Source organism: Pinus tabuliformis, chromosome X, assembly GCF_031772625.1.
Source record: "Pinus tabuliformis cultivar Carrire ecotype Pingquan chromosome X, CPIR1, whole genome shotgun sequence".
Classification (NCBI taxonomy): domain Eukaryota; kingdom Viridiplantae; phylum Streptophyta; class Pinopsida; order Pinales; family Pinaceae; genus Pinus; species Pinus tabuliformis.
Window position 1 is genome coordinate 333,390,585 of NC_142308.1, and position 24,756 is coordinate 333,415,340.

Here is a 24,756-nt window from a genome sequence, read left to right on the forward strand (position 1 = left end):
TCCTTTTGAAATTTCCCTTCTATCCGTCTAATAAATATATATAAGTTTTTAATCTCTTTTTTCTCCCTAATAACTTTTGTTTTATTGTAATTTAACATTTCCTTTACTAATTTAATTTTCATTCGTCTTTCTTTTTATTTTATTATAATTTTTCATTTCCTTTAATTTAATTTTCTTTCCATTCTAATTCTAAGCATATTTATTCTTTCTTATTCCATTTAAATAATTTTATTTAAAAAGTAATTAATTTAATATTCTTTCTTATTCTTCTTCTCCTAAAATTTTATTATAAAAAATAATAATTTAATTTAATCCCTAGATTCTCAACTCTTCATTAATTTAATCTCTTTCTTCCTATTAATTATTATTTCTTTCAATTAGAATATTTTTCTCTAGTTAATTCTATGTCAATCTATAGAGAAGACTATTAAAAAGGGTAACTCCTGAATGGATGATCTTTTATTAATAAGATATATACCCTTAAAATCAAGAATATGAAAAAAGAAAATCAAAATCAAAATAAAACCACAAATGACATTTTTTTTTTTAATGTATTCTAATTTTTTCTTTTACAATTTTTGTAACACTCCTAACAAAAATTCATATCCAACAACTATGTAATCTAACAACAACAGATTTAAACATTAATTTGTAACAGACACAAACTATAATTAGTATGATCAATAATATAAACCACATAAAGTATTAAAAAAGAATTTACCTTTTGTGAACACTAAGAATCTACCTAAAATTATCCAAATATTCAAACCCTATAACATAATTATGTGAAAATTTTCTTGGATGAATACAGTATGGGGCATTTAAACTCACAAAATTTTCACATAATTATGTTATCGGGTTTGAAAATTTGGATAATTAGTTAGATGTTTCATGTGATATTTTAAGAAAAGATTTACTTGTGATTTAATATGGTTTAAAATAAGGTGGAGTACATGAAGGCCACTCTCTTTCATATTTAGGAATCAATGCTCAGCGTTCAATTATTGATTTGAGGCCTTTGAACGTTTACAATATGTCGACTATGGGCTTATAGAACACAAAAAAAGAAACTCTTTATTGAATTTGTGATACTTTGTGTTTCATACTTTTCCAGTGTTTTATGTGCAAATTCACAACCAAATAACCTTACATGAGCTCCCAAAAAGGATTTATCTTAGCTTCTACTATGATCATACACACAACATTCTACTCACCCACTTTCCTTCCCAATGCACATACTTTGTAACATGAGAAATTGGTTTACTTCCTTAGCATGAGAGTTTGGTTTACTTCCTTGTGTGAAGAAACTTTGAAAATGGGTACATGGCCATATTGTTGGCAGTTTACTAATTCAATTGTGATTTGGCTAACTGATTCAATTGGACAACAAAACAATGCCAAGATTTTCCCTTACGACAAAACAATGTCAAAATTTTCCCTTACAATTTGGAACCTAACTTGATTTGCTTTATCTTTTTTATGAGCAGTAATATAATATTAAATAAAATGCAAATTACAATTATTCTCAATTTTTACCCATTTACATTTACTTGCTTTCATTAACAAATTGAATAGAATACGAGGGTTTAAGGACATGAACGATACACTGAATAGATGTTGGTTGCCCTCATCTTCTATATAATATTAAAAAAATGCAAATTACAATCGTTCTGAACCTTTGACGTATTTACTTTACTTGCCTCTATGTGGACATCATTAACACAATTAAATACAATATTAGGGGATTGGACATCATTAACACAATTAAATACAATATTAGGGGAGTTAAGGACAGGGATGATAAAAATATATTGAATTGAAAATTGATTTCAATATTCCGTGGTATGGTAAGGGAATTAAAAAAGCAAAACCTCTATCAAAAAACCATTCAAGACTTTGTTTGAAACAGGCAAAAGACAGACAATCCCTGTATACTCAAATTTTATAGGCAATTAGGCCATTCGTGCACAGACAACGTACACACTAATTGATTAATATGACCTAGGGAAAGACTAGATTAATTTGAGAGTGGCAATTTTTTTATAAAATAATCTAAACATACTAAAATGTGGACTTTTTAGACGTATGATTTTTATCTGGGCTAAATAATCAACCAATGACAGCAACTAATAACAAAACGAGTTTTGGAACGTTTTCTAGATCTTCATGTTTCTCCTGTCTCTGAAAATAAGGTAGGATAGAAAATACATGCAAAATAAAACAAAGTACCAACAATAAACAATTCATAGAAATCAATTCCGTATCATCACATACTCCACATAGAAAGTCATCTAAATAATTTGAATAATGCCCAAAGGCACCCTGCTGTAGCCAACAGAATGCGATCTATATGGCGCGAAGAATGCCCAACAAGGCTACAACACGATACAAATGAAGGCTACAACAGAAAGTCATATGATGAAGGAAAGTCATATAATGAAGGCTACAACAGGATACCAATTATTTATAAATGACCTGAAATCTCCCTATCCTATATTCTTATAAAATACATTCAGTGGGAAAAGATAAAACAGCGGAGAGGCTACTTGTATTGGAGTATGGCGCAGATGGTTTGCACCAAGGTAAGCAACAGTCCAAGAATAACTGGAATTGTCCAAGCTGAGAAATAAGTTTTTTTAAACTGGGCAAACAAGACCCTGAACTTTCTGTCGTAGTGCGCCATCACATCATTTTCCAATTTCAGGAAAACACATTTCCGGGTCAGGGTGATTCCCTTGCATAGACCATGGAAGAGGTCGGCAACCTCGGCGTCATTCCCAACGTAGATATTAATGATTGCACTCTTTCTTAGCACAGCCACGTCTTTGTCGGTGTTAATCAAGTTGTTCATCAAACTCAAGTAGCAGGTAAGGTAATTGTCTCCAGAGGCCTGGCATAGCTCAAGAGCAATTAAGTTACAGAACAGTACCTCTGTGTGGTCCGTGACATTGATCGGAGGAAGATACATCGTGGCTTTCTTCTGATCAAAATAAATTTGCTTGATGCCTCCATTGCATCGCTGAAATTTGATGCCAGCATTACTTAATTCTACTGCAGGAGAGATGCATCTACGTTCCTTCCATGGGATTGTGCCATCACCATCATTGGAAGCTGTAGACACAATCAGGGTATCAGAAGGCGGAGATACAATGAGGCTGTGCAACAGACCCAGCAAATGATGAACTTGTTCAACTGGTTGCGGCCACGACCATTCTTTCATATCATAATCGAAAGGGTAGAACTTGGTCCCTGGAATTTTCACCAGCACATCGAAAAGAAATTTGTCGGCTGTATCGACCGGGTTGGACTCCGATTCGAGTAGTTTTCGGAGAACTATCAAGGGGATCTGATTTTCAACCTTCAAAATGTCGTTCAGTATATCGAATCCAGTAAAATAAATCCTATTTCTATCAAAAATAGGTTCATACTTATCACTACCTTCCCAGATTAACTTGTCTCCACCCAGAGTCCTGAATATTTCCAGAAGGAAGCAACCGTCCAAAGTAAGCATCTCAGCCAAGTGCTCTGGCTTGCAGTCAATTCTTTCTTCGTAGCTGTTCTTGATATTGTCCACCTCCTGGAAGATTTCATGGATTGCACGAAAGGAGAACTCCATATTATCCGGATCAGTAGCGCCCCTCTTAATATTGAACCGCGTCATCATTCTACGCAGGGCTGTCCTTTTGTGATACTCCATTGGAGAAAGCTGTGGTCTGTTGGAATGATATGGACCCAACGAAACAATTTGTGGGACAAACGCTTTCTCGTTTTTGGTGTCTTTCAGGAAGTTAGGGACTCTAAATATCGACACAACAGACCGCAATCTAAGATCACCATAGGATTTATCTCGAAGAAGAATAGGCAATGTTTTCTCCTTTATCCATGCTGCCGTTTCTCCGTCATCCGGTAATTCTTCTGATTCCAGCGTCCCTTTCGTTTCCATATCAGCGGATTTCAAATCAAAATTACCTTCTGAGTTCTTCAACTCTTTGGTTTCGATATCAGGGGATTTCAAATCAAATTTACACGGTGGTATTGAGCCGTTGTTATTCCCACCATGTTCTGAATTCTAGGACATCATACCCGGGCGAGTAATATTTCCTGGAATGTTAGACATTATACACAGGCGACCAATATCCCTGTAAATCACACTGAATATGGAACACTACATACATATGGTCACCAATCGAGATTTAAAACTTAAAACTAGGGTAACAAATATCAATATACAGCCATTTAATGGGAATATATATATACATATATAGATGCTCATTTTTTAAATGAGTTAGGGTGTGTATATCAACTTTTAATGGCCATTTAACAACCATGGGAATATATATGCTCATTTTTTAAATGAGTTAAGGTGTTGTATATATCGACTTTTAATGGCCATTTACAAACTACTAAATACGAGATACGATGTCATATCATTCATTCCAATCGAAATTTAATGACCGAAAAAACCAGTGCTACAATTCCCACCAACAATTTTAATGTAAGTAGTGGAATAATTAAGATTCACTCATTCCAATCGAGCTTGAATGACCGAAACAAATGGCTAGCATGCCCACTAAGTACTTAATTAAGATTTCCAACACGCATAGGTATGTATGATATACGGAAATCCAAATTGCGAAGAAGTCGTTGGAGGGCCGTGTTTATTTTGATAGATCATAGAAAAATAAATGTTCCCTGACATGCAAGGTAGATAGCTTTCGTTATTTCTCTCCAGGCTGCTATCTAGATTAGCTTCCTGTCACTCACAGGGGGAAAGCTATCTGCCTTGCATGTTAGGGAGCATTTACTTTTCTATTGTCTATGAAATAGGAGTTTCCTTTATTTTCCACTATGGTTTTTATAATTTAATCTATTTGACAACCATTATTAAAGAGATTTTTAAAGAGAAACATTATTAAAGAGATGATAAAGATTTAATTTCTATTTAGTATTTTAGAATATTGGTAATGGTTTAAATTAACTATGTTTTTTTAATTAAATTAATTAAAATATAGGTTATATATAATTTTTATGTTAAGAGTGTTATGATTTATTTGTTTATGTGGTATTGATTAATAAGTCATAATATTATAATAAAGTTTATTTATAAATCAATAATTTTCATAATAAATTAAAGGTAAATCTTTATAGTTAACAATCTTATTTTATGTTTTTAAAATATAAATATATTTAATTTATATATTAATTTGTTTTGTTATTACTAATATAATTTAAAATAAAGTTATAATTTACTAAATTTTTATGATGATTTTAATTTTATCAATATTGTTAGTAAGTATTTTGATGTTCATTATAGACTAATTTCTATTCTTATTTTCCACCCATTTAATACATATGAGAGTTTGATTTTTTTGATAATATCTTATGAAATAGCTGAAATACATCTATGTTTTCGTCCATGAGAATGAATACCAATATATATCTCAAAATGAATACCAATATATGTCTTAAAATGAACTTGTTATAGGTACTTTTGTTCAGCCAAGAGGAAAAATCAAGGTTTGGAAGGTGAATGCTCAATGTTAAAGATAATGGGCAATGTGACCTTAGTAACGGCTCCCACTTAATTACTTTAAATTATAGAAATTTAATGAATTTCACTCCTAATAATCTCAAAAAGAAGAAACAATTCATCAAATGATTAAATCTCAAAAAAGAGGAAACAATTCATCACATGATTAAAGACATGGACGTAGGGAACTAGGAATCTCATTCCACCCAATATTGAGTAAGACAAAGCTCTCAAAAAAACATGTTTTTGTTAGTATTTTATGTTGTATAAAACAATATTAATTTTAGGTGATTTTTATAGAGTTTGCACCAATAGAAACTTTTTGCAATCCTTCCAAAGTTTATTATCTTCTCATACTCCACACATACTACTTGATAGTAATGTTCCTATAAAGAGACAACATTGTTTTTTATTATCATAATTATTGTCCACTTTGTCTACAACTTATTTTCTAATACAAATATTACATATTTCTATTTAAAAAAATTACCTTTTTATGAGGATAAACACATAATCTTACCAAGACATAGTGAGTTGTTAAGGAGAATCTAGACCAAAATATCTGTAGCTTGTAGTTGATAATGTAATCACTAGATAAAAATTTAATAAAATAAAATAAAAAACCCTAAAATTAGACTTTTGTACATTCACTTCATTTACTAACGTCACAACACAAAATAATTATGAACTAATATTTTGAACACTTCCTTGTAACCAATATTTGTATTAATCTATATCTTATTAAATATTCATCATCATTTAATCCACAACAACAATTTCCACAAATTAAAAACATTTAAATTTTTATGTCGTAAAAAAAATCTAATAGATTTTCAACCATATTTATAAGATTTACATTATATATCATAATAATAATCCAATTAAATTTACTCTTTCTAAACTAATTGTATTCAAGCATTCAACTTCAAATGTTTTACTTATAACATAAATGCCAATATTTTTATTAATATTTTTATAGTATTTTCAATTATTAATTTTAAAATTTTTATTATCTCTAAATATATTATAATTAAATTTAAATAATTAATTTAAATAATTATATTTATAAAATAATTAAAAATAAACCCAATATCTCATCAAAATTTACTAACCACACTTACTTAAAAAAATTAGATAAAAAATCTAGAATAATTGAAAATACAACCACTCAATAAAATTTTAATAAGACAAGACAATATACCACAAAGTATTATGCACTTATTTCATCATCTATATCTAATTAAGGTTGGTTTTTTCTTTTTCTTTTTCTTTCTACACTCTTCAAAGCATGTATTTGTCTTAACTTATATTAAGTTGGATGCCGATATTTATAAAAATAAAATAACATTTAAATATGAATAAATTTTCATCCAGCTTAAATAAGAAAACAATTATTTAAAAGAAATTAGAATAAAAAATATTGAATGAGTAATTGGTAAATGGTTGTACGCTCACTTCATCTTTTGGACATACAACAGTGACATGGCATCCCAAGATAATTATTGGTTCAGTGACATGACATCCCAAGATAATTATCAGTTACCTTGACATCCCAAGATAATTATCAGTTACCTTGACATCCCAAGATAATTATCAGTTACCTTTTCCACAGTCTCCAAGGGCATTTACTTCCCTTAGTTTAAAACTACACTCACTTCATCTTTTGGACATACAATAGTGACATGACATCCCAAGATAATTATCGGTTACCTTTTCCACATTCTCCAAGGGCATTTACTTCCAATAATTCCAAGTTCAACACCTTGGTCCTCAAGTGACTCCAGCAATTCAAAAAAAGGCCCCTCAGACAATCTTTTAGATAGAGGAAGGGAAGAGGAACTAGGTGAAGTAGTTGGTTCAGCCACAATGATTTTGTCTCAATTAACCAAAAGAGACAGATTGATTCCAATGCTTTAAAATTTATTTAAAGGTGTACTCATGATGTGGTCTAGCAAAAGACTAACATGGATGTCATACGATTGCAAGCAATAATTTTTTAAGATGCAAAAACAAACTGGTGCTCTTCCATGTTTTAAGAGTCGAGAAAGAAGCAAAGATGACTCTATCAATTTCGGTTTAAAACGAGCTCGAAAGGACAAGCGCTCGAGTGATCTTTTATGTTTATGGAGTCAAAAAGATCAACATGACTACTCAGGATGATCTAGGAAAAAAGGATTACTTGGTAACTATGAACTGCAGAATACCTCCCGGCGAACCGAGAAGTACGGACAAGCAATCTCTCCAAATGTTGTGTTTGGTGTATCACGTTTACAAGGCAGCAAACTCAGATTCCTATGGATAAAGGATTGCAACCTAGTGGGGTCTCCCTTTATATACACGATGGTACGGGGAGCACAAGTCCTTACTAGCGTTGTCTAGTGCTAAAGCGAACAACAACTGCTAGGTTTAAAGACGCCAGAACACGTCTCTAGCCTAGACCTTCTAAATGTGATCATTAGGTTTCAAATGTGCCTTAGGTTAACTAAATACCTTTTAGAGTTTATCTTGAAATTATGTCTCGGTTTTCAGGCCTTATTGATGTGACTCAAAAACTCCTATATGCGGCTAAGTGAGACAAGACCCTTTCAATTCAATGAATTGTTTACACTAATGAGAGTAGAGAACACACCCAATGCAACAAACAAGCAATTGAAAGCATAATGACCCTTTCACTATTTCTCTTTTTGAAAACAAAATGATGAAAAACTCTTTCCAATCCCTATCTTTTCTATCAAACGCACTTCAAGTAGTCCTTTCACTAGTAAGTAGAATTCATTTCTTTTCCAATGCAAATGATGATGCAAATCTAGTCTTCAATGATGCTAACTAGTGTAACATATTGATTCAACAAACTAGAATTATGTATTTTTCAATGAAATGACGAAATGAATCTTTCACAAATGCTTCAATGAAAAATTTTCAATACAACCGGCCTTAAGCAAATGTAAAGCACAAAAGAGAATTCCTTTCAAACTAATGATGTGAAGACTCAACCAAAAACAAGATGAGCAATGTGATCTATTCCCGAAAAGAGATGCTCAATCAACAAACGAAACTTTTCAAACTTGTTAAATGGAAATCAAAGCAACAAAAGGACTAACAAACGAAATGCAAGGAGTAACTTAACTATCGGCTTGACTTGTTGAGCACACAAATAGGTGAATGAAGGACGACCTAGATGCCCTAGGGTTTTACACCATCTAAGAACTCACGAAACCAAGTGAATAAAATGCAAACCAAACAAGAATATAAACCAAGCTAAAAAATATTTCCAGTCAGGGAGAACACATTCGAAACAAGCTCAGAGACAGAAATCAGAAGGGCAAGCCACACTGGCTATGATCTAGGTGAAACCCTTATCTTCACCTACAAGAATCGGTGCGACTACCTAACTGACAACAAGCGCCAAAAGGGGGTCGACGCAACTTTTTTTAAGAAACTCTGTTGATCGGTGCGACTGTTAGAAAAATAAACACGCTGACCAAGAATTCAAGAAAAAAAATAAAAATTTTCAAAGGCTAAAACTAGACTTGCCACTGTAAATTTCAGGCTCAGAGAAGTAAACCAGGAAAAGTAGAGAACACTAAAGGGAAATGGTGATACTGGAAAAGTTCACACAAAACCATAAAATAACAATCAATCAAACAGAAGGATTTTCTCCCTAGTGGAGTCGCCAATTTGTGGTGCAGGTAAATTCTTAGTGCTGACACAAACAATTCCTCTAGCCTGAGAGAGCGAGTCTAGCCACAAACAAACAATCTATAGAAAATATCCTTAAGCTAGAATCAAATAAGAGGGCCTACCTCTTAGAACGCTATTCCGCTTGGCGATGATCTTGATTCCTCACTCCAGCTATCTTTCATTTCCTTCCTTCGAATACCTGAAACAAGCAAACAAACAACAACAACAAACATGATAGCATACAATATTGTATTCAACCTACTTAACAGGTCAAGGAACATTAAGCCATAAAGATGTAAGATAACACTTCATGTAGGAAATCAATCAATAGTTATATTCATATAAATCAGAAAGAGATTACAACCAATGCCTTGACGTTGTTGGTCTCCTCCGACATATTTAGGTTCCCACACTTCTACTAGAATCTCATGGATAGCCCCAACAATGGAATTTTTAAGGCTTCTTCCTTTAGTCTCAAACCAAACCAAAACACACTATTCTCCCTCAAACATACACTAGAAAGCTACAAGCTATAGATGTCTTGTTGATCATTCAAACTCACTCCAAAACTAGTTTAGCTTGGGAAAAGAGAGGTTTATATAGCTTGGATGGATGGGAGATGGTTCCTCTCATCATGGGAGAAGGTCTTGTATCTTGAGTTTGTTCCATCCTAATAGGGGAAAGGAGCCCAAACTAACTTCTTTAGCTCCATCCAGCCCAATCATCTACGAGAATTATGTTACGAAGCTTTGAGAGCTCGAAGCTTTGACTCCATATTTAAAAATCTTTCCAAAAGAGGATCGACGTGACTAGAAAAGGGCTCAGTCACTCTGTACGATGCTAGTGCTAGTTTTAATCTGTGCAAATCTACACGAGGAGGAAACTGGTGAGTAGCATCGATCTTGTAAACTGGGGTAAAAGGAAGATTCTTGGGAAATGATGCAAAGGGGAATTATTCTGCTCATGAAGAGGGACATACTGGGAGTTTCTTCATGATGGGAAAACATGTAGGGTTCACTATAGAGGTCCTTCAGGATCGTGGATGGGGAGTACGAGAACAATGAAAAAATGTTGTGTAACAAATCTTCAGATGTATTTCTGTACTGTGCTTTCAGACATTTATGTTCTCAGTATGGGAATGCATACCTTAGCGATGATATTATATATTGCATTGCAACAATTGTTTGCTTGTTTCAGGTCTCCGAATGCAGTCTCTAACACAAACCTTCGCATGATAAAGCACTTCAGTCATCAAAATATTTCTTCTAACTTTGTGCTTTATGGAGCAATCAATTACACATCCTTTTGTCACATTAGGCAAATGACCATCAATTTGGAACTCTTGCTATCCATACATGTGTTCCAGAGCATTACCCTGTAGAGTTTGAAACTACATCATCCCAAAGAAGGTGGAATTTCTATATCATATGGTACAAAACCCTGATTTCGACGATGTTCATAGTTTCCTAGTCACTTCCTGCACATACACAGGGAATACCATTATTATTTGAGTAGAAGTACGCATTGTCTTCCGCTATGACCCGCGAACATGACTTGAAGTACGTAAAAATAAAAAGTAAAGTCTAGAAGCATTGTTGGTAGCATCTATCCCAACCAACAAGATTCGAATGAGTGTCTATTCAGTTTTGATCCCTCTCATCATGGAGTAACTCCCCTTCCTTTGTGGAAACTCTATCCCACTAATAGTGGACCTCATCCCTTGGAGAATGGATCCATAACTTCTCATCCTTGACCTATGAAGCCATTACAGGTCTAGGGTTTGAAGGAGGACTATTGGAAGTATGTTTATGTTGTTGAGATTAGGTTGGAAGGCTTGTCTTGTAAGGGAGAGGGTTAGAGATTGCAGAAAGGGCTTGTTACATCAAGGTACATGGTTGTAAGGCTTTTCTCCAGTTTTGTGAATATGAGAAATTGTTCTTTCTCAATTACATCTCTATTGGTTTGATTTGTAGGATTCCTTTATAACCTACATGAGTTTTGGTTGTATAATTGATCAGTTTTACATGTATAATTGGTTAATTAGTTCATTATCTCTTTGATTATATGTTGTATGCTTTGATCTCTTGTTTGTCTTCGTCTTTGCAGATCTCTTTCAGAACATTGTAGAGAAGCTATTGGGAGTAACAAGAGGACATTTGGAGCATCAAAGATCATGTGATCGAAAGCTTTGAGGGACTTAATCAATCAATTTTCTAAACTGGTAAGAGGCCTCTTTCATTCTATTGCTTTCAAACGATCAGAACTTAGAGAAAGGTAGGGATTATTGTCTATTTGTTACTAGGGTTCTTAGAATTCTAGGGAGATCGCTCTTGTCCGCAAGAGGGATTTGTCCTCATAACAAAGGGCACGCGATTAGACAGGGAGCAGGGTGCGGACCAGGAACAACGTGGCAGAGCGGGAGGAACAACGTGGCTGAGCGGAGCGGGTGGACAGTACTGGTAGGAATACAGTTTGGGCAGTGTATGGTGTTCTCGATTGATTTGTCAGTGGAAGGTACACAATGGAGATGGAGATAGGGTGGGGTAACAGAGTTGCAGGCTGGAGGATCGAGTGCTCTAATACCATTGGAACAATAAACTTTGTTCACTGAAGTTCTCCAATGGAAGACACATTTGTTTTCCTAACAATATATATTTTATTATTCAATATTATATGATGATTACAAACCATTTGGTGGTTCTTATTTATAGGAGTTGACTGGCCACAAGGGTTAAAGAACATGTCTTTTGACATAAGTGCCCTTTCATAATTAGGAACTTAATTTAACTAATTTATTAATTGTTAATATTTATTTTTTATTTGATATATATATATATATATATATATGTATGTATATATATATATATATGTATGTATACATACATATATATATATATACATATATATGTATGTATATATATATATCTATATATATATATGTATGTATGCATGCATATATATATATATATATATATATATATATATATATATATATATATATATATATATATATATATATATATATACATACATACATACATACATACATACATACATACATATATATATATCCAAAATTCTTTCTAAAAATAACATTAAGACATTTTTCAAACCTCAGAAAAGCCTCAACTAAATTTTCAAATCGGCCAAGGACAATAATGTCCCTATGCTAGTCCCCAAAGTATATGAAATCCTTTGCTCCTATGGAATGTCTTACATAGGGGAAATGGGTAGATCCTTCAAAGCTCGACTCAAAGAGCACATGGCTAGCACCTACTATGAACACATTACTAGATATGTCATTTTTGAACACTCCCATAATACCAAGCATTTTATTTGTTTTGATAAAACTAAAATATTAGTCTCTATTCATCATGTCATTAGGAAAGCCCTAGAAATTGAAAAACACCCTAATAACTTCAATTGTGAAGATGGATATCAATTAAGCCATTCTTAGAAGCCCACTACTCAATTCTTATCCTCTAGACCACGTTCCCTTAATATCAACTCTAACCCATCTAACCCCTCTTAACTCTCCCCCTCCCACAATTTTCTCCTATCCTTTTAAACTTTCCCTTCTATCTGTCTAATAAATATACTTAATTTTTTAATCCCTTTTTTCTCCCTGATAATTTTTTTTTAATTATAATTTAACCTTTCCTTTACATTTAATCTAATTTTCATTTGTCTTTCTTTTTATTTTATTATAATTTTTCCTTTCCTTTAATTTAATTTTCTTTCCATTCTAATTCTAAGCCTATTTATTCTTTCCTATTCAATTTAAATCATTTTATTTAAAAAACAATTCATTTAATATTCTTTCTTATTCTTCTTCTCCTAGAATTTTAATATAAAAAATAATAATTAATTTAACCCCTAGATTCTGGAATCTTCATTAATTTAATCTCTTTCTTCCTATTAATTATTATTTATTTAAATTAAGATATTTTTCTCTAATCAATTCTATGTCAATATATTTTTGACCCATTAAAAGTTTTGACCTTATTTAATTTAACTAATTTCTTGTACTCATTAATTCCCCTTTCAAAAATATTTTATAATTTATAAAATTAAATTCTCATTTTATTTATTTATTTTTAAATAATTTAAATAGTTCAGTTTTATTTTATTTTATTATTTTTCTTGCCAAAAATTCATTATAATCAATATTTGTAGAATTTAGACTTTTATGATCCATATTAATTGTAACATCATTTTTGGTAAAAATCACATAAAATAAACCATTTCCTAGATCTGATTCCTCATCTTATCATGAAGATGAACCACACTGGTTGATTCGAAATGCATGGATGGGATTTTATTTTATGTGATTTTTACCGAAAATGCTGTTACATATAATCAATATTATTTACCTACCTTAACTGTTATATTTTTATTGAGCCTAACTAATATATTTTAACTCCATCCTTTATATGGGTCTAGCACTCTTCTCATGGAGAAGGATGAAGTAAGTTTCACCCTACCATAGGGTAAGTTGCACTACACTCTTCCTTGCAACTAGCTGCCCGTCAGCTAGATTTGATATCTTAAGGAAACATTTACTTGTGATTCAACATGGTTCAAAATAGGGTGGAGTACATGAAGGCCACTCTCCTTCATATTTAGGAATCAATGCTCAACGTTCAATTATTGATTCTAGGCCTCTTAACGTTCACAATATGTCGATTATGAGCCTATAGCCCTTCATTGAATTTTTGATACTCTGTGTTTCATGCTTTTCCCAGTGCTTTATGTGCAAATTCACAACCAAATGACCTTACATCGCCTATTTCTCCCAAGAAGGATTTATCTTACCTTCTACTTTGGTCATACACACAACATTCTACTTACCCACTTTCCTTCCCAATGCACATACTTTGTAGCATGAGAATTTGGTTTACTTTCTTAGCATCAGAATTTGGTTTACTTCCTTGTGCAGTTAGCCAAAAACTTTGAGAATGGGTACATACTTCCTTGTGCAGTTGGCCAGAAACTTTGAGAACAGGTACATGGCCCATATTGTTGAGTACTTATTCAATTGTGATTTGGCTAACTAATTCAATTGGAGAATAAAACAATGCCAAAATTTCTACTCAACCATTGTTCCTTCCCAGTGCACATACTTTGTAGCATGAGAATTTGGTTTACTTCCTTAGCATCACAATTTGGTTTATGCATTGTGAAGTTAGCGAGAAACTTTGAGAATAAGTACATACTTCCTTATGTACATACTTTGTAGCATGAGAATTTGGTTTACTTCCTTAGCATCACAATTTGGTTTATGCATTGTGAAGTTAGCGAGAAACTTTGAGAATAAGTACATACTTCCTTATGCAGTTAGCCAAAAATTTTGAGAATGGGTACATGGCCCACACTCTTATGCAGTTTATGATTCCATTGTGATTTTAATTTGGCTAACTAATTCAATTGAACAAAATACCAATGCCAAAATTTCTCCTTACAATTTAGAATCTATGTTGGTTTAGCTTATCTTTTTTATGAACACTAATATAATATTAATAAAATGCAAATTACAATTATTCTAAATCTTTACCATTTACATTTACTTTCTTTTATAAATATCATTAACACAATTAAATACAATATGAGTGGGGGTTTCAGGAAAAGAATAATACACCAAATGGGTGTTGGTTGCCCTCATCTTGTATATAATATTAATAAAATGCAAATTACAATTGTTCTTAACCTTTGACCTATTTACATTTACTTGCATTTATGGACACCATTAACAAATTAAATACAATATTAGGGGATTTAAGAACAACGATGATAAAAATATTTAATTAAAAATTGATTTCAATATTCCTTGGTATGGGTAGGGAATTAAAAAAACAAAACCTCTATCAAAAACAATTCAAGGCTTTGTTTGAAACAGGCAAAAGATAGACAACCGTTGTATAGTCAAATTTTATAGGCAATTAGGCCATTCGTGCACAGACAACGTACACACTAATTGATTAAGACTAAACTAATTTGAGAGCGACAATTTTTTTATAAAATAATCTAAACATACTAAAATTTGGACTTTTTAGCCGTATGATTTTTACGTGGGCTAAATAATCAACCAGTGACAGCAATTAATAACCAAAACGAGTTTATTACATAAGTTTTGGAACATTTTCTAGATCTTCATGTTTCTCGTGCGTCTGAAAATAAAGTAGGATAGAAAATACATGCAAAATAAAACAAAGTAACTAATATAAATATACAGGGATTTAATGGAAATTGGGAATATATATATATATATATATATTAAATGAGTTAGTGTGTATATATCAACTTTTAATGGCCAACTTTTAATGGCCATCTACAAACGGCAATTCCTATTTCCACCTCCATAGCAAAGTTAATGCTATGGAGAGGTACCCTCTGACAGCCCGACGACCACCATCCACCATGCATCATATTTCCATTCATCATCGGTCTCCGGCATCCCTCTCCGGCTGCCCATCTGCGCCCGGGCGACCCTGCCCGGTCTCCGGCATCCCTCTCCGGCTGCCCATCTGCGCCCGGGCGACCCTGCCCGGGCTCAAATCGTATTGATTACAGATTGATCAAATCGCAGCCACCCTCAAATCGATCGTATTGATTACAGATTGATCAAATCGTATTGATGACATATTAATCAAATACGGCGCGTGGCCTCCACTCACTCAAATCATATTAATGCCCGGGAGAGCTCATTTACAGATGGCAAGAATGCGACCAACCTCCTCCCGCCTTCAAAACCCTTCCTGCTCCACGACAAACAGAACAAAACCTGCAAAACCGAACAGAACATTATCTGCGAACAGCTGCAAAACCATTCTGCGAACCGAGGAGCCGTTCAATTCAATACCTGGAGGAGCTGCGGCTGGCAAGGTTAGTGCCGAATTCTTGGTGAATTTTGTAATATCTTCTTGTAATAATATCTTATACGTTCTCTGTAAAATTTTCAAGACATAATGGCAAGATGTGTAAATTTGTTTTCCGTCGGTCTCCATTGAAACTTTCAAATGCAATTCTGAAGAAGGGTATCAAAACCCATGCTTCTGCCACCAGGAACGAGCCTCTGCAGAGTCCCAAGTTTCCTTTAAATGGAGCCATCGTCATGGCTACCTGTCTTTATATCAATATTGGCCAATCTTTGTCTCCTTGCCAGCGTTACGCTACGGCTTCGGCTACGGAGAACAAAAGGCACGGACCAAAACGCCGAAAAAGAGAGCCCAGGAGTCGGGCAGAAACGAGAGCAGAGGGAGGAGGAGAAACCGATACACTCCTCGGCCAGGAGGGCCGAAGACGGAAAACCGAAGGGAAAGCTGATGGACGGGTTAAATAAGGGCGTCGATATGCATGAAGCTGAGAGACGGGTGGATGATTTGAGCAACCTGGCAGACAAGGGCGATGGCGTTCCTGCATGGAAAAGGACGTGGAGGAGCGAGCAGCTGGCAAGGGAGGCTTCCTGATTGGGCGCTGAGAGACGAGGCGATCACCGTATGGCCAAGGACGAGACGATTATCGTGGACGCTCCCCCATCGCTTTTGTTTCAGCACTCCAGAATGTATTTTCCAAACGATACTGAAACATATTAAAACGATAAACTTTATTGCAAAATATACCTAAAATAAACTTTAAAACATATTACTCATAAACATTAACTACACTTTATAAATAACTCTATGTGAATTATAAAAATATATAAATATTATAAATATACCATAAATAAATATTACAAATATACCATAAATAGATATTACAAATATAACTTATAAGTTTGATATAAAACCCCGAATTTCCTGCTCCCGTTGGTAAAATCCATGGGTGCTGCTGAGAGCATAGGTTAGGTTTTGCATGGTTAAATAATGTGTATGGATGAAAATTGAGATTGGCACATCGCATTTTTTAATCCCTTCCATAATGTGATATTGGATATAAGCCAATTTGGCATTGATTCCCATAAAATTCTTGGATCTAATCGAATTTGCCAGTGTTTCTATAAAATTTTGTTTACAGCGATGGTAAAATATAAGAATTAGGAAAATTGGTAAGTATGTTGCGTTTCATATTGATTATATTATTTTCCCAGTTTAGTTTATTCAGATCGACTGTAAATCTTGAAAATATTTTGTATAAATAAAAAAATCAATAAGCATAAACATACAAATCTCGTAGCTAAAAACAATAGGAATTTAACTATATGAAAAATCATTGGGAACATAGGAATTTGAGTAGTCCTTGTCTCATCTAACCTTAATCGAAAAAACTAATTTCAGAGAAATATTGTAGCTGAATATCTCAAAATGCAAAATCATAACCCAAAACTGGACTGGAAGGTGTGGTGCTCTTCTCTTTCGTTCTCCGGAACGGAAGCAGCGGAAGGCAAGCCGAAAGCCAAAAGAGAAACCGCAAAAACAACGCTAAGTTAAAAAAGGCAGAGCGATTGCTATGTTTCATTCAATAGAATATCTACATATTTTGCGCAAAAATAGAGAAGCACACAGGTATGTTGTCCTGAACTTATTTAAACTCTTTTCACAAATTCAGTCTGTGATTATCCTCGCCACATCAAAATGATGTCCAATTATTTCAGTATAACTCTTTTCACAAATTCCGTGTGTAATTATCCTAGCCAGGTCAATCTGATGGCCAATTATTTCATTGTAAGCTGTCGACAGTGGTCACAACATTGGAAATCAACATGGGTTGAGCTAAGTATTTAATTTATTTCAGACTAATAATTATTGATCGGGAAGGTATTTAATGCATTTAAGACTAATATATATTTAGCTGGAAAGTATTTATTGTATTTTAGAGTAATATTTTTAACCTACAATATATATTTTACAGTTCATTATATAATGTTTTATCACCAATTACAAACTATTTTCAACGTACAATAAATATTTTACAGTTCATTATATAATGTTTTATCGCAATTTGAGTGAGTGGAAGGTTATACTTTAAATCAATATGTTTCGTTTGGTTAATTCGCTGCCTTTAGTAGTTTGATTTCTCCTCCGCCCTGATCGGTTGGTAATGCATAATTGAAAGGGAATTTACTAAGTTATAGGCCCCTATCTATAACGCATGTTGGGTCATGCTACATTACAGTCTCCCATTTCCTTCTCTCATGTTTAGATGGTCCAAGCACGAATTGTCATTGTCATTTTTGAGATATCATTTTTGTCATTTTTAATATCGGAGTCGATGGAAAATAGTATTTATATTAGAAAACAAACACTACATAAGATGTACAAAATGTCCATGGAAAATAGTATTTATATTAGAAAAGAAACCCTACAAAATGTCCAATAACTTGGTCTGGCAGTTCAAATATGTACACTTCTTCAAGATTGAAATACAACGAGAATGTACGAGTTTGAAGTAAATTTACTTTTTCGTTTCATAATAAAAAAATCCCAAAGTGACACTGACCAACCACCGTATATTTAGCTTTTATCTATTCACTTTGTTAACTGGAAAAATTTATATTTATGTGTTGACATTATTTAACTCTTTTCATTATTTATGTGTTGAGTTTTTATCATCTACATAAAAAGTTTAGTTGCAACAAATAGATATGTTTTTTGTCCAGTAACGTATTATGTATAGCTTTTTGATATAGAATTTGTCCTTGCCGGATGTGCATTAGCTTTTATCTATTCACTTTGTTAACTGGAAAAATTTATATTTATGTGTTGACATTATTTAACTCTTTTCATTATTTATGTGTTGAGTTTTTATCATCTACATAAAAAGTTTAGTTGCAACAAATAGATATGTTTTTTGTCCAGTAACGTATTATATATAGCTTTTTGATATAGAATTTGTCCTTGCCGGATGTGCAACAGTGACCACAAAAAAATAGATATGAATATTGATTTTTATTTTAATGTGTTTTTATGATGTTTTTAACAACATTGTTGTTTACATATTTATTTATAAGGAAATAAGAAAATGGAGGAAATTAGACATGAATGGGAGGTAACTATCAAAGGCACCAAGCAAGTGTTCACTTGTCTTGTTGGTGGCTGTGCGGGGAATTTGAGTCGATCTAAGCTATCTAGCCTTAATCATCATCGCGCTACCACCCACAATCTCCCACCAATTCCTCCACGTCAAAGAGGTCGAGCAAGAGATGCAAATGCTACATGGGCGGTCAAATCAACAAGTGCAGTTAAAAGGAAAAATGCCAAAATACAATATGACTTCGATGCAAGGCTATGTCGTGCACGACAACAAGCATATAAAAGATTTGTCAATGAAGAAATTCTTTCAGCTGTAAGTATTTATTAGTATTTATTTGTATATGATTTTTTATTAATATTGTCAATGAAGAAATTCTTTCAGCTGTAAGTAATTATTAGTATTTATCTGTATATGTTTTCTATTAATATTAGTTTATTGTCGTGGACTAAATTCATCGAAACTTGTTTTCACAGTCAGTTGCTACATTTGATCAGCTTAGTGACACTTCAAAGCAAAGGATTTGTGAAAAAATTCAACGTTGGGATCAGAGTCTACCTCGTAGACGCATGCAGACAATGAAGCGCATAGATATTGCTATAAAAGAGAAAGCAAGCACTGAGGTTCCCGATGATGTGGGGGAAGAAGGATCAGATGGGCACAGCCATATATTAAACTTTGATGAAACCAATCAGGACAATGACAACACAGTTGAGTCCATTTTTTTTGCATATATTAATTTTTTAGACATTTTAACATTAAATAATATTTATATTTATTATAATTGTATACTAATTTCTCATTGTTATTGATATGCATAGCCTAATCAACAAAATTCCCCAAATTCAAGCCACCAACCATTGCGACGCTCACCTAGATTTCAAGATTTTCAAGGGTTACTGGGCCAGTAAGTTTTTAATCCATATAACCTATTCCACCGAAAATATTAATACATAAATTGTTATGTTTTACCATAATGATGGGATGAGAAATGGATGTTCTGTATTATATATCCTTATCTTTGATTTTTTTTTATTATGTGCGTGTGTGTTATTTCTTATTTATGGTGCAGGTGTTCCCTTTGGAACAATCACAATCAATGAAAACCCCTTGTAGAAGCCTTAAGAAGAATGGAAATGAAATGGTTCAAATGCTACAACCATCTTCATGTCCAATGTCACAATGCAAGGTAAGACTATATTTATTTATACTCTTATAATTTTATCATATTTTTACATTTAATTCTTTTTTATTCACATACTTATATCTATGTATAATCTAATGTTCAGAGTAATGAATATACATCTCCTAAAACACCTTTGCACATGTATGATGGTGGACATGATACTCAGCAAAAATCACATTCTCCTCAACCATTGCGGCATTCATCTAGACTTCAAGATAAATTAGGAGAGGTAAGTTATATACTACATATCTTAGCTCATAATAACATTGACATATTTTTTTATGACTAGTCAATGCATTTTCTTTTCATATTCCTTACATGTTCACCATATTCTCATTATATCTATATAGATTTTGATATTTATTAATAGCTAGTCAATGAAATGTCTTTTCATATTCGTTACATGGTGAGCATATTTTCATTATATCTATGTGGATTTTGATATTTATTGATAATGTTTTAATTTTCACAGAAAACAAAAAAGATAAATGTTGATGCTATGGTTAAAAGGACCAAAATCACGCCAAAGGACTTGAAAGCACGTGGGTTCAAGTCACGCAAACAATACATAGAGCATATATGCTCAACTAGCATTGCTCTCACTAAACCCACTATGTTTGCTACTTTGAAGGCTAAACATTCCAGCAAGTTTAAATGACTTAGGCTACAATAATACAACTTTAGCCATTGTTTTATCTATAAAGGGGCTACAAGGACAGTTTCAATATATGTAATCTCTGTATTTTTTAGACTTTTTAATACATCATTTTTGTTTCCAAAAATTGTTTCCATTTCCCTTATTGAAGGTAATGATAGCATAGTAAAGGATATTTATGGTCATGAAATGAGTTCATTAAGTGGATTTCCTTCACTAGTTAAGTTATGTCATTGCAAAATGGTGAGACTTATTTCTAACAAAAGGAACATGAAACTAAAACGTGTTGAGAATAATTGAAAATTATTTTATTATATTTTTAAATGCATAAACAAATTTGAAGAAATAATTAAAAATAACAATAAACTAAAAATAAAATTAAATATTTAAGCCATCATATACCAATATTACCTCTATCAACTAAGCATATTAAATGTAGATTAAAATTTTTTTAAGTGTCTCCATGTTTTAATGAATAATAGTAAGTTACTGGGTGAAACTTGATGTTCATTTTTTCACTCATAGAGGATATCTACTACATTTTTGGATAGTTATTAAATCATTCACTTTGTAAGCATCAACTTCATTAATGAAAATATAATGTCTTTTGAAAGTCCTACTTCTCTAATATATTTCTAGAATCGAAAACTCCTCACTTACCCTTAATCAAATATATAATATGTGCTACATTTTATACACAATATTAAGATAAAATACCAAAAAAATAAAATAAATAAGTTATCAAATTTACTTAACAATCAACATATTAATCATAATTATAACAACTTTAACCTTAAACCTTTAACTAATATTAAAATCATTCCTAACCATGGACCAAAACAATGCACTATACTCCTTAACAATAACTTAATCAAATATAATATGTACTACATTTTATACACAATATTAAGATAAAATACCAAAAAAATAAAATAAGTAAGTTATCAAATTTACTTAACAATCAACTTATTAATCATAATTATAACAACTTTAACCTTAAACCTTTAACTAATATTAAAATCATTCCTAACCATGGACCAAAACAATGCACTATACTCCTTAACAATAACTTACATCATCTGTTATGATAAAGGAGTATATTTCCTTAGTTCGAAAACTATGTCAAAATTTTTCTTACTTTTACCTTCCAAGTACCTTTTATGTTAGCATTTAATTGAATGAAAACTTTATAGATAAAAGCCAACATTGGGAAAGGGTAAACGAACAATAACTCAAGTCCCATGGTCCCAACAACAACGAGATTGCTTCAAATCACATGGTCCAAAAATGTTGTTTGGAACGGAATGTAAAATCACCATCCAAAAGTCAAAAGTCCATTAAAGTGAAGTGGAAATTTAATTATTGAATCGGACTACAAGAAAGGCACTAAAATTCCATGAATCTACTAAATACAAGATTGATTAACTTTCCAAGAGTTGGATGACTATCTTATCTTACCTAGGTGCATGATCATTGATCTTTTTTAAATGTGAAAATACATGATTATCTTAGTATTGGGCATCAATTCCTAGTTTTCTCAATCCTTGCAAAGACCAACTATTTTGGAATGCTATAGGGAGATTGAGAATGATTTGATTAAGATACTTTAGTTGTGGAAAATGGTTTTAAGTGATATTAAGATACTAGAGTTATTTTTGTTGGACTGGGAGAGACAACTAAGAGGTGTAGATGGGTTATTGGCTTTGTCTTTTACCTAGTCAACTATTGGTGAAGTTATTGGAGAATTATGTTAGTTATGATGAGTAGTTAGATGTCAAAGTAATGATAATTGTAACGAGATCGTAAGTTATTGGAGAATTATGTTAGTGATGGTTAGTGGTGAGATGTGAGAGTAATGATAATTATAAAGTGTATGGTTTTTTTTTTTTTTAATAAAAAGCAAAATGTATATTTTGGAGAAATGTATTTAGTATTTTGTTGGTATGTAGGGTAAATCGATTCATCATAATTTTGATAATTTAATAATGGGTATTAAATAAAGTCCATTATTTTCGTATAAACAAATAGATTATGAACTTGATTTTGTGATATATGGGTTATAATTAATAATATTAAAGTATTCAAATTAATTTATGAAACATGATAACATCTGGTTTGTAATTCGCAATTCTCTCACTCAAATTAATTCATAAAACTTATTATATAATAACATTTAGTTTATAATTCATGACATGTAGTTACTCAAATTAATTTATTAAACTTATTAAAAGATATTTATATTTTTTTTGAAAATTAAATTTATGAAACATGATAACATCTGGTTGTAATTCGCAATTTTCTCACTCAAATTAATTCATAAAACTTATTTAAATTTATTATATAATAACATTTAGTTTATAATTCATTACATGTAATCACTCAAATTAATTTATTAAACTTATTAAAAGATATATATATATATATATATATATATATATATATATATATATATATATATAATTAATCAGAGATATGAATTAATGAGAGATATGAAGTTTAAATTTTTATGTAATTTTATTTATAGGATAAATATGAAAATTAAATAGAATTTATAAATACATAATATAATATTTTGTAATTCTGTAATATTGGTTTTTATATAGTGTAATTAATAAATGAAATGGTTTTTTTAAGAATATTTTTCTCGTTAATTTTAACCAAAATATGACTAAGACTTTTAAAAACTTGAGTTTAAATTGTTTAATATGTAGAATTTGAGTGCTCTAGAGTTTTATTGGGGTGTTGAATCTATTTATGCATTCAAAAATATATTTTAAACAACAAAAAATCACAAATTTGCTTGAAATTGTATTATCGGATTCCGGTGAAAAAATGTCATTTAATCTATAAGTTAGTCTACACCTTTTGACTTCTACTTTTAAACTACTTTAGCTTAAAATGCTAAATAAATATTTTTAATATAAAACTTTAGTGGAAAATGTGAAAATCCTTCTTGATTGAAATTGAATACAAAATGTATACATATAGTGAAATTAATCTTAAAATTCTTAAAATTCAAGTTGTGAATCTTTGTATGCCCATTACTATTCTAAAGTGCAAAAATATATCCACATTGTTTAAAATGTTATTTCCTATTCACTATTTAATGAGCTTACTTATTACCCATCAACTACCAAGTGGGTTTAATCTATCATTGTGTCCATAATACATTCATTACCCCTTTGTGTAGCACCCTAAATACTCCATATTATCCTTCTTGGGCACATTACATTCCACTATTATTCACTTGTTTCATCCCAAAACCATGAGAAGAAATCATATAATATGACTTGCTAACTAATTTAGCCAATTAACACCATGCATAAGCATCCATCCATCATAGTGAAAATGTGGATATGGGGTCCGACTATGGTATTTACTCCTTGCTCTTGATTCTAGCTAATTATTTTGTTCCATGTCTTTATTGTTCTACTTTGATACCCTTATGCATTTATTTTAGTTGTATATATTCCTCCTTATAGGGTGTCTTTTTGGTTCCATGTTAACACATAGTAATTTTTTTAGCACTCACACCCTTGCCATGGTGATTATTGTTTCTTCGAGTGGTGTGGCTGGCAATATACAACAACCTTACTGATTGGTTCTTCTTTCTTTCCTTCTTCAACATGTGTTTACTTTGAGTCAATTTATCTCCTTAGCTTTCCCTTCCTTATAATTCCCTTCCTAGAGTTTTTCTTCATGTATTTATTGACTCTCAAACTTTTCATTTAATGTGTC

General features: G+C 32.0%; 1 protein-coding gene and 1 long non-coding RNA gene across 2 annotated transcripts; one reads left to right on the forward strand and one right to left on the reverse strand.

Moving 5' to 3' along the window:
- Window positions 1-2,542: 2,542 nt before the first annotated feature.
- Window positions 2,543-3,943, reverse strand: LOC149139808 (putative UPF0481 protein At3g02645). Its single transcript, XM_089450826.1, has one exon. It carries the CDS (start codon window positions 3,941-3,943, stop codon window positions 2,543-2,545), a length of 1,401 nt encoding a protein of 466 aa, XP_089306952.1.
- A 15,727-nt stretch (window positions 3,944-19,670) lies between these two features.
- LOC149139809 (uncharacterized) lies at window positions 19,671-20,061 on the forward strand. The gene is made up of 2 exons (XR_016264467.1): window positions 19,671-19,887; window positions 19,999-20,061. It is a non-coding gene; the product is annotated as an uncharacterized LOC149139809 (long non-coding RNA).
- Window positions 20,062-24,756: the final 4,695 nt, after the last annotated feature.